The following is a 12123-nucleotide window of genomic DNA, read 5'->3' as shown; positions in this document are numbered from 1 at the left end:
GCAGTACCGTGTCATTCTTGAAATAGGAGAGTTCACCGTTATTATTAGTATATCATTTCTAAAGTAGCTGTCAAATTCATGAAACTTGCCTTAAAGGTGTTTTTTTTTTTTTTAAAGGATGGCTGAAAGATATTAACATGTAGTTTGTTCATTTGGATGTTAACACCCAACCATAAGGTGCTCAAACTATGGCTTGCAAACCACCTTCAAACCACGGTCTCCAGTCCTGATTTGGTCGCCAATCGTAAATCATGGTTTGAAGCAACCCACTGTGTGTTTGTTTCACTAAGAGGCAATAGGTGTGGTTATGCTGAACACTCCTGTTAAGTGGAGATCAGCTCTGTTTCCTGAAAGTTGTAGCTGGATTCAGAGGGTAGACCACAAGCTATTATTTGGGCCACCTTTGTGCTAGGAACACAAACAGCACAAGATGAATAATTGCACCAATGGTAGAAAAGGTGAAAGTCCTACCTGCTAAGGCTTTGATGCGAGACCTCTCAAACAGCCGTGCAGAACTGTTCTCGTTGTCCCACTCTTCAACATCCCAGCGGTTGTTGACATCGCTGTATTGCTGTTGGATTTCAATGTTGTCGTAGTCTGTCGCTACTGTCGTCGTCATCTTGGATCTTCTTAAGCCAGCCTCTGCATCAGCTACCCCTTAAAAAACTCTCCTGTGAAGGAAGAACGAAAGAAAGAAAAGAGAGAGAGGGAGATGTGTTTAGTTGTTGCTTTTTAAAGATTTCTTCCTAGGTAAGTATGCAAAGGATCACAGCCGAAGTTGTAGACGTCGTTAATCAGGCTTCCTCAACCTCGGCCCTCCAGATGTTTTGAGACTACAATTCCCATCATCCCTGACCACTGGTCCTGCTAGCTAGGGATCATGGGAGTTGTAGGCCAAAAACATCTGGAGGGCCGAGGTTGAGGAAGCCTGTCGTTGATGGCTGTATACCTATAACATCTGGAGAGGGCTTGGGGCCAGAGCAGTTAAAGGACTGCCTATTCTGACACAAATCTGCCTGGATGTTGAGATTCATGTGTCAGCCTTCTGAAGCAAAGGGCTTGGTCATCTGAAGACAGGGCCTTTTCTGCTGTGGCACCACATCTCTCAAATCTCCACCCCAGTGAGGTTTACCTGGCACCATCTTTGTTCTCTTCCCAGCAACAGATAAACATCCATTTGATTTCTCTAGGCCATTTGAGGCTGCAATCCGGGGATAGCTCTACAGCATGAGACCCTTAATCTCAGGGTTGTGGGTTCAAACTCCATGTTGAGCAAATGATTCCTGCATTGCAGGGGGTTGGACTGGATGACCCTCGTGGTCCCTTCCAACTCTACAAGTCTATGATTCACTGACCTGGGAGTAAGGCCTACTGAACTTAGAGGGACTTGCGTCTAAGATGTGCATAAAATTCTGCTTAGTCTACAGATATAGCTTTATGTTGCTGTTTCATTTTATGCTGCTCTGCTGTGATTCAACTCGTTGTGATTTTATTATTTTACTGTACTGTAAGACCCTCTGAGCACTTTGGCTAAAAAACAGCTAATAAACAGAAAAATAAAAAGTATTGATGAAACCCCCCTCTGTCTTATATTCTGACACCCTCTTTTAGCAACCGGCCCCTCGGCTCAGAATTTTCATACATTTGCCCTGAGTGTGTTGCTATTCACAATCTGGCAATGCAAAAAGCCTTAAAAGTCTTTCCCCCCCCCCTCACTTTTCCTCTAGCTAACTGATGCCACCTACTGACAGTTGAAATTGTTTTCTATTTTCAAGCCAGCCATAGCAAAACATGTTTAATTCCTCTGCACAGACCGCGGGCTGTGAAACAAATTAAGATACTCCCAGGTGAGACAGCATTTTGGTGGGAGGGGTATTCTACATCTGTGTTGACATCTTAAGGCAGCCTTCCTTCCCCAACATGACAGGGTCTGGTTGCTTTGAACTACAGCTCCCATCATTCCCAGCAGGCATAACTAGGGTTGCTGGGAGTCGTAGTCTAAAACATCCAGAAACAACCAGATTGGGGAAGGTTGACTTGATCACTGTAGAAAGCAATATTTATCTCTTGCAAAAACATTTTAACCTTTCTGTTTTTCTATCTGCTTTGCTCTTCATATAATAATAGAATAAAAGCTCATTTTACCTCTAATTTTTCCCTACATTTATTTGCAAAATAAACCCTTTTATTTATTTTGCTGATTTTTGAGGAGGTTTTTTTTTTAAAAGGGATGCTTTCTCTTTTATGAAAGCTCCTCTGGCGACTGCTTCATTGCGTCCCATAGGAGGGGGGTTGTTATATGTATCTACATCATTTTCTTTGAAGTAGTTTTGGAGAGTTTTTGTGAGGCTCTCTCTCATTTGTTTATTTGTGGTTAGGATATTGCACAGAAGTTGTCACAACAGTGCTTGAAACTGTATTATAACATTTGCAATAATATCTAGGACCTCCCAGTCCACCTGACCTAGAAATCTATTTGAGTGATGACACAGGACAAAACCCGTTGCTCTTAAAACAGCTTTTTTAAAAACCCCAAACATAGTTCCTTATTTTACACTTGTGGGTTGATATTTTCCCCCTCAGAGGTTCTTTCGGCTTCAGTCCTCTTTCGCTCTGCTTTGTGTTATTATGTGCCTGATAAACAGAAGGGACACAATGCGAGAGGATTATGCAAGTGTGATTAAGCCACCTGATAAGAAGGTTGCTAGAGCAACGCTGTGATTTCATGAACCTATTGCTCTGCTGTGCAAAGCGGATTGACTTAGCGGGACTTCCTCTGCGTGCATAGAGGTATTTGGGCAAGGCATTGTGATCATCATTGTTATGGTCAATTGAATTTTTACTGGAAACCAGAGTTAAATTTCTTCAAATATCTAAAGGGCTGTCACGTGGAAGTTGGGGCAAGCTTGTTTTCTCCTGCTCCTGGAGGGTAGGGCTCTTAAACCAAGAGATTCAAGTTACAGTGTGAAATATACTTGGAGTCGAGAGTGGATTTCATGCTCATTTTTCAGCTCATAGTGGTGAGGAGGAATGGAAGTTCCCCCAGAATGTCTGCTTTATATACATTATTTACACAATGGGCCCCACATGATTGGCTAATTCTGGGATTCACCTGTAGGCCAATCAGGTTGCAGATTCACTTCCACCCTGAGCTGGATTGGGTAGCTCCTGTGGACCAATCAGACTGCTGCATTCTGGACCCTATTGTTCTAGGACCAATCAGACTGCTGCATTCTGAATCCTATTGTTCTAGGACCAGACTGCTGCATTCTGAATCCTATTGTTCTAGGACCAATCAGACTGCTGCCTTTTGGATCCTATTCAACTCAGTACACAGTGGTACCTCTGGTTACGAACTTAATTCGTTCCAGAGGTCCGTTCTTAAGCTGAAACCGTTCTTATCCTGAGGTGCGCTTTTGCTAATGGGGCCTCCCGCTGTGCGCAATTTCTGTTTGCATCCTGGGGCAAAGTTCGCAACCAGGAGCAGCTACTTCTGGGTTAGCGGAGCTCGTAACCTGAAGCATTCATAACCAGAAGCGTTCATAACCAGAGGTACCACTATACAGTGGTACCTCGGGTTACAGATGCTTCAGGTTACAGACCATAGCTGTCAACTTTTCCCTTTTCTTGTGATGAATCTTATTCAGAATAAGGGAAAACATTGACAGCTATGTTACAGATGCTTCAGGTTACAGACTCCGCTAACCCAGAAATAGTACCTCAGGTTAAGAACTTTGCTTCAGGATGAGAACAAAAATCGCACAGCGGCAGCGGGAGGCCCCATTAGCTAAAGTGGTACCTCAGGTTTAAGAACAGTTTCAGGTTAAGAACGGACCTCCAGAACAAATTAAGTTCTTAATCCGAGGTAACACTGTACAAGAAATGAGATTCTGGCTAAACATCAGGAAAAACTTTCTGGCTGTAAGAGCTGTTCGGGAGTGGGACAGACTCCCATGTGAGGTTGTAGACTCTCCTTCCTTGGAGGTTTTAAAGCAGAAGTTGGATGGGCATCTGTCATGGATGTTTTAGTTGAGATTCCTGCATTGCAGGAGGTTGGACTGAATGACCCCCGGGTTCCCTTCCAATGCAGTTCTATGATTCTATTATTCATCTTTATGAGTGCGGCATTAATTGTGCAATTCAAATAACGTATACATTTTTGCTGGAATTAATCAGGTTAGTTATCTCAGTTCAACAAATTCTTATCAAACGTAATTCCTACCTAAAAAGGTAAAGGGACCCCTGACCATTAGGTCCAGTCGTGGCCAACTCTGGGGTTGCGGCGCTCATCTCGCTTTATTGGCCGAGGGAGCCGGCATGACTAAGCTGCTTCTGGCAAACCAGAGCAGCACACGGAAACGCCGTTTACCTTCCTGCTGGAGCGGTACCTATTTATCTACTTGCACTTTGACGTGCTTTCGAACTGCTAGGTTGGCAGGAGCAGGGACTGAGCAATGGGAGCTCACCCCGTTGTGGGGATTCGAACCGCCGACCTTCCGATCAGCAAGTCCTAGGATCTGTGGTTTAACCCACAGCACCACCCGCGTCCAATTCCTACATAGGAGGCGCCAAATCAATGGGGAAAGTGCAAAAGGCCTCTCCTAGTCATTTTGATATTCTGCAACATTGATGCAACAATAGTGGGTTAGTGGTAGATTTACATTGGACCAGCAATACTTATATCATTCCCTTGTATGATGCTTCCCCAGTGCTCTTTGCATTATTGTCCTCTGGAGGGGCACTTGTGCACTACAGTGGAACAAAAGTGGGGCTCAAAAAAGAAAAATTACTGGATTTCAGCAGGAAGTTACAGAACAATCACTGATCAGAAGAAACAAAGCAGTATGTCTGCCCCAAAACTTTTGGCAATGAGATGATGTATGACCACCATGATATTCACCATCATGCTCAAATAATCAGCTATACACAATAAAATTTACTTGTATACAGTGAGATTACACGCGCGCACCCCACTCAGCTCTCTTAGTCTTAATTCCCCTTGTTTACTGACGCACACCCACCAAACACGAAAGTCAGTTGCCCTGTTGTTATCTTTTCGTTCAGCAGCCTAACAGCCCACGGATAGAAGCTGTTCTTTACCCTGTTGGTGCAACTAATCATGTTTCTATATCTTCTGCCCGAGGGCAGGAGATCAAGAAAGTGCCGGCCAGGGTGTGAATCATCCCTGAGAATTTTCCTCACTCTCCTGAGGCAACGTTCTTCCGATATTTCATCCAGCGGATTCACGGGACAGCCCGTAATATCTTGTGCTGTATTCACCATTCTCTGGAGGCACTTCCTATCAGATGACGTCAAACCAGCGTACCACACCGTGATACAGTATGAAAGGACATTTTCTATTGTTGACCGGTAGAAGGAGATCATCAAATGTTGATTGACACTGTTCTTTCGCAATACTCTGAGGAGATGGAGTCTCTGTTGGGTTTTCTTAACCACCTGGGTTGTATTTATTTTCCAAGTAAGGTCTTCACTGAGATAAACTCCTAGGAATTTAAAGGAAGGGACTCTCTTTCTGGAGAGGCCCTTTCTGCAAGTTCAGTACCCTGCCATAAACAGGCATTCTGTTTTTAGGGCTTGGAGCCAAAACAAAATCATTAACTCTGAACTCTCTTCAAATAATCTCTTGTCTAACGTTTGAGGAAGTTGGGGCAGCACCCCAACCACTGTCTATTCACATAAATGAATCAATTTTATTATATGCAAATGCAGAACTGCCTAAGAACTTATCATGGGGTTGAATTAACAACGAAACCAACTTTTCCCACTCCTTGTCTCATAACAGCAGCAGCAGCAATAACAACGACATAAAGCTAGCTTGTTGACAGGCATGCCAGGAGAAAACTGTTTGAAGGAACTCTTCTGTGGAGCAGATTGTGCATTTAATAAAATAAAATAAATACCTCTTTAAAAAAAAAAGCTATCCAGATGGCCAAACTTATTGTTCCCAGGGAAATGTTTCATTTTTCTCTGTCCGGAGCCATTTAAAAGCAAAATTGGAGGAGAGCTCGGCGCCTCTTCCTGCTCCATTCCACAGGCTACATCCATCCATCTCATTTTTGGCCCAAGATCACCAAAGTCTATTGTGCAATCTGAGCTTTCCCTGATGCGCAAAAAAAGAGAGCACTTCTAAGAGAGCATCCATGGCTGCTGTGACTGGCATAATAAAATCATTATTAGAGAAGGGCAGAATCCGTACCATGGAGTCAGGCAAACACGAAGCAGAAAGCCAGTAACTGAGCCAAAGGCAAAGAATGCACTGATGATACCCTGAAGGAAACTAAATCAGATAATTCATATCAGGCTGTGCTCGGTGGCTAAAAAGAAAACAAGAAACTCCTCAAGACGTACATTGGCTCCCAGTACATTTCCGAGCACAATTATAAGTGTTGGTGCTGACCTTTAAAGCCCTAAATGGCCTTGGTCCAGTATACCTGAAGGAGCGTCTCCACCCCCATCTTTCTGCCCGAACACTGAGGTCCAGCACCGAGGGCCTTCTGGCAGTTCCCTCACTGCAAGATGTGAGGTTACAGGGAACTAGGCCTTCTCGGTAGTGGTGCCCTCCCAACAGATGTCAAGGAAATAAACAACTACAGTCATACCTCTTCTTGAGAACGCTTCATGTTGCGTTTTTCGGGTTAAGAACGCGGCAAACCTGGGTTTCGCCACGTGTGCTCACACAGAAGAGTTCTGCGTGGTTCGCACATGCGCAGAAGCGCTCTATCGCGGTTCACACATGCGCAGAAGCGCTCTATTGCGCTTCACACATGCGCAGAAGCCCCGCTCTGATTGCAGACTTTTCGGGGTGTGAATGGCACCCCGGAACAGATCATGTCCGCAACCAGAGGTACCACTGTATCTGACTTTTAGAAAACATCTGAAGGCAGCCCTGTTTAGGGAAGTTTTCAATGTTTGATGTTTTCTCATGTTTTTAATATTTTTTTGGGAGCAGCCCAGAGTAGCTGGGGAAACCCAGCCAGATGCGCGGGTATAAATAATATATTATTATTATTATTATTATTATTATTATTATGCCACTCAGCACTTAGAATCATAGAATTGTACAGTTGGAAGGGACTACGAGGATCATCTAGTCCAACCCCCTGCAATGCAGGAATATTTTTCCAATGTGGGGCTTGAACCCGTGACCCTGAGATGAAGAGTCTCACACTCTACCAACTGAGCTATGTCACAGCTTCAACATTAACCTGCACGATCTCTTCTGCTTGGGAATGGCAAGTAGCTATAGAAAGCATTGAAAGTCTATTGGCTGAAGAATACCCTTTGCAGCATCACCTGAGATTTCACTGGGCATTCCCCGGCACACTCCCAAGCATCCCAAACCACAGGGGCTAGAAACTTGATTTTTTAAACATGGAAGTCAAAAGCTGAATTCTGCACCCAGCGCCACATTCTGCATTGGTGTGTGCACAGACCAGGCCACCCCTGAATATGGGGAACTGTCCTCGACGTTCTCCAGGTATAGGAAAGGCCATGATCAGGAAGTTGTCAAGGGAAACAACAGCTCCTTGGCAGCATCCCATTACCCCAAACTGAAGGACTATGGCTCAGTTGCTTTTTCATTCTGTTCACTGTCCAGCCTGATGATTTCAGCAAGCTGCTTTGTAGGGGCTGAGCAGCTCTGACCGGCCACAGAGTCAGCAGAAAGCAGGAAACAGCCGTATTGTCTGACATCTGCTTACGACTGCACTTTGCCACTGGGCAGACAGGACCTGGTTGTTGCTGCTGTTCTGTCCTACAAGTACGTTTCCGAGCACAATTCAAAGTGTTGGTGCTGATCTTTAAAGCCCTAAACGGCCTCGGTCCTGTATACCTGAAGGAGCGTCTCCACCCCCATCGTTCTGCCCAGACACAGGTCCAGTGCTGAGGGCCTTCTGGCGGTTCCCTCATTGCGAGAAGTGAGGTTACAGGGAACCAGGCAGAGGGCCTTCTTCGTAATGGCGTCTGCCCTGTGGAATGCCCTCCCAGCAGATGTCAAGGCAATAAACAACTATTTTACTTTTAGAAGACAACTGAAGGCGGCCCTGTTTAGGGAAGTTTTTAATGCCTGATGCTGTATTGTTTTTAATATTCAGTTGGAAGCCGCCCAGAGTGGCTGGGGAAAACCCAGCCAGATGGGCAGAGTATAAATAATAAATAAATTATGATTATTATGATTATGATTATTACAGTGGTACCTCGGGTTACAGACGCTTCAGGTTACATATGCTTCAGGTTACAGACTCCACTAACCCAGAAATAGTACCTCGGGTTAAGAACTTTGCTTCAGGATGAGAACAGAAATTGTTCTCTGGCGGCGCGGCAGCAGCAGGAGGCCCCATTAGCTAAAGTGGTGCTTCAGGTTAAGAACAGCTTCAGGTTAAGAATGAATTAAGTACATAATCAGAGGTACCACTGTATTATTATTATTAATGCATGCCCTTTCGCAACATGCAGGTCTGTGACGGAGGCCATTCTCACTCCCTTAGCACCCAGCAAACCTATCTTTAAAGCAGGGATTGCCAACCATTTTGGGGGATCTGGGCACATTTGCAAACTGGCATCGCATACCCAGCACCAGGGAAGGGCTCTGTGGGGACTCGTGTGCCCAGAAGCACCGTGTTGGCAACCATAATCTAAATGCCTGTGTCTTCTAAGTCAATGCCTTGCCCACAATTGTCTGACGGGTCACTAATGAAAGCAGGATGCTGGAAGAGGATCAACCTCTGGTCTGATCTAGCTGCACTTTTCTTCCAACACTGTTAGCAATCCCTAAAACTGGGCAGCCTGTTCTGGAAAGAGCTCATGCATTTCCCACGTTTTGCTACTCTGATGAACATAGCTGCTCATTAAGCTTGTTATCAGGGTTTGTTTTTTATTTATTTAAAAAAATCGGCATGCTATTATGTTGGTTTTATTATATTTTGTTAGCTATATTAAATTATGCAGTTGTTATCAAGTTCTGGAATAGCAAAACAAACTGTTATTGAGCTGTCTAGATTAACAGAGGCAATTAGAGATCACACTAGACAAGAATTTCAAAAAGCATGGGGAAAATGCAGAGAATACTTCACAAAACAGTGCCCTCAAATTCATACCTGGACTTGTTTCGATCAATGCCTGCAGGAGACTTTGTGGATATTTAAGTTATAATTAGAAAAATCTTAATAATTATTCATAAAGGAAACAGCTTATAAGAAGTAAATAAGGAGGCTAGATACAGGATAAAGGAAGTATTTTATTTGGTTGTTTGTATCTCCTGCCAACCTAGCAGTTTGAAAGCACGTCAAAGTACAAGTAGATAAATAGGTACTGCTCCGGCGGGAAGGTAAACGGCGTTTCTGTGTGCTGCTCTGGTTTGCCAGAAGCGGCTTAGTCATGCTGGCCACATGACCTGGAAGCTGTACGCCGGCTCCCTCGGCCAATAAAGCAAGATGAGCGCCGCAACCCCAGAGTCGGTCACGACTGGACCTAATGGTCAGGGGTCCCTTTACCTTTACTTTTATTGTTGTATGTTATGCTTATTGTTTGTTATGTTTGTGTTTAATGAGGGTGTATTGGGGGAGTGGAGGGTTTATGTTATGTTGTAAATGAAATTTCCAATAAAAAAAAATAAAAAAAAATCATGCAGTCGTTTAATTGGAGACATGATGGTGATGATCAAAGCAATAATATGTAGATTCATTGCAGCCTTCAAGATTATTATTTACTCCCAATAGCCTTGTTCACACACTGAACACAGGTACAATCTATCTCTACATGTGTACCTCCACTTGTGTGGGTGTGTGTGTGACTCTACGCTTGCTGAAGATTATCTGATAATAACAGTACAAGTGTGCAAGTCAAGTATTGTGTGCCCAGGTACGCAGCCTGTACACTTATTGAATGCAATGTGTGAACACTCCTAACATTAAGACTCAGAGCTGAAACAGTTCAGATCAGTTGTTTGCCTCTGACCCAATCAACAACAAAAAGAAAGATTACACTGCGGGATATTTTGCAACCACAGGAAGTTCACGAGAAAGCCATTTCTAAACCCATACACTTCAAAGCCCATTTCAGATATTAAAATAGTCTCCTTTCTCCTGGCATCCTCTTCAAAATGAGAGAGAGAGAGAGAGAAGAAATAAAATGGTTTATAAGATGCGATTGGGAGCAGCTTTTTCCATGTCGCTTTCAAAGTCAATTTCCAAAGGGAAGGACATGTATATTTACTTCCATAAATAAACCGGATTTTAATGCATTTATCTGATAAGGACTAAGCCATTTGATCTAAACCATCTGAGAACTTTTTATTATTTTTATTATTATAAAGAGAAACAAAGAGGAAGAACCTCACACCCTTATTGCTTAACTTGGGTGCACCAGGAGGCTGGCTGTTTAAACAGGAAAAGGTTATAGTTGCTGTAATCCTGTCTCGGCAACATCTGGATTTACTTCGCCATGCTCGTACTATCCTGACAGAATAATATTTGCTTTAAGGAGTTATTATTCCTTTGTAAAATATCCTCTCGTCAGTTTCAGGTTACCGGCAGAGCTGGAGGATTACCAAGGGGTTTGAGGAGCCTGTGTGGCAGCCAGCAAGCATCTCTGAGTGGCAGTCCCAAAGGGACTCATTTCTATGCAAATGATCTGCTCGCTGACTAATCTGCCACACGGCCAAGTGCACTGCTCCTGGGACAGCATCGCAAATAAATAATTTGCTGGACTGCGGGGCCCGGAGGCCAGAGGAACTCCCGCCGAACCACAGGCAGCTGGAGCAAATTCTGGAGCCTCTTGTGGGGGCCAAAGGAAATGTCACCCAAAAAGTGTGCAAGCTCTCAAGTCCTCCAGAGCTCTTTTTTTAAAAAAAAATTAATTGATTTTAACATATAAATTATAAAACGTACCACAAAACTTATCACTTATACACTCTTTTTAGACTTCCATCAGCACCTCTGATGATCCACTGTTTTAACCACTTCTTAACTTTATATTGCCTTTACATCTCTTAACAAATCATCCTTCCCCTTCTCCATTTTTGCAATATTTCCAATAATACTCCTCACAAAACTTCTTGCAAACCTACAAACGTCGTCTGATCTTCACAAATACTTTTCAAATAGTCCGTAAATTTACTCCAGTCTTCTGTGAATTTCTGGTCCCGCCGGTTTCGAATCCTTCCTGTTAGTTTATCTAATTCTGCATAGTCCATGAACTTCATCCTCCATTCTTCAATCGTCGGTAACTCTTCTTGCTTCCATTTTTGGGCCAATAATATTCTTGCTGCTGCTACTGCATATAAAAAGAGCTTACATTCCTTTCTATTTATATCACTCCCCACAATGCCCAGTAAAAATGCTTCTGGTTTCTTTATGAATGTATATTTCAACATTTTTTTCATTTCATTATATATCATCTCCCAGAAGCATTTCACCTTTTTACATTCCCACCACATGTGATAAAATGTTCCCTCTTTTTCTTTACATTTCCAACATTTATTACTGACTTTATACATTTTCGCTAACTTGACAGGTGTAATATACCATCTATACATCATTTTCATCGCATTTTCTTTTAGGGAGTCCTCCAGAGCTCTTTCATCAGGATATTATTGATTGTAGAACTCTCCATCACTATGTACGCTAATGTTGTATTTCTCTGTTCAACACTATCTTCCCCCCTGTTTTGTTTTAGCTGTTGATTTAGGTTATTTGTACTGTTTTATATGAAGCTGCATGGATTTGCTTTCTGCATCTACTGACGCCGCAGATATTTTTAATTGTCCCCAGTATGTTCTCCGGAGTCTTGCATTTATTGTTTCTCTGATGTGTCGTGAGCCACTTTGGGCACACGTCTGCAGAAAAGCGGCGTATAAATATTCATGGCAGATGACGATGACCCAAGTTATTTGGGATCCAAATTATTCTGATGTTTTGAATCCCAAACGTAGAAGGCAGAAGATTCTGGTGTCATAGTGAGACAGGATAACGGTCCAGTATTTTTTTATAAAAAGTATTATTTCAAAAAGCAGAGACATCACCTTGCTAACAAAGGTCCATATAGTTCAAGCTGTGTTTTTTCCAGTAGTGATGTATGGAAGTGGGAGCTGGACCATAAAGAAGG

The 12123-nt window shown here is 43.2% G+C and overlaps 1 protein-coding gene across 2 annotated transcripts in view; it reads right to left on the bottom strand.

The window, feature by feature from the left end:
- SPTBN1 (spectrin beta, non-erythrocytic 1) overlaps nt 1-12123 on the bottom strand; it is a 235250-nt gene that overhangs the window by 169537 nt on the left and 53590 nt on the right. For both annotated transcript variants that reach the window (XM_083604697.1, XM_083604698.1), the window contains exon 2: nt 472-671. In XM_083604697.1, the coding sequence (XP_083460823.1) occupies nt 472-619 (148 nt within the window). In that variant the 5' untranslated portion in view covers nt 620-671. The remainder of the gene's footprint in view (nt 1-471; nt 672-12123) is intronic.

This window comes from Podarcis filfolensis, assembly GCF_964270895.1.
Source record: "Podarcis filfolensis genome assembly, chromosome: 3".
Taxonomy (NCBI): domain Eukaryota; kingdom Metazoa; phylum Chordata; class Lepidosauria; order Squamata; family Lacertidae; genus Podarcis; species Podarcis filfolensis.
This window is presented reverse-complemented; position numbering and strand designations above follow the sequence as displayed.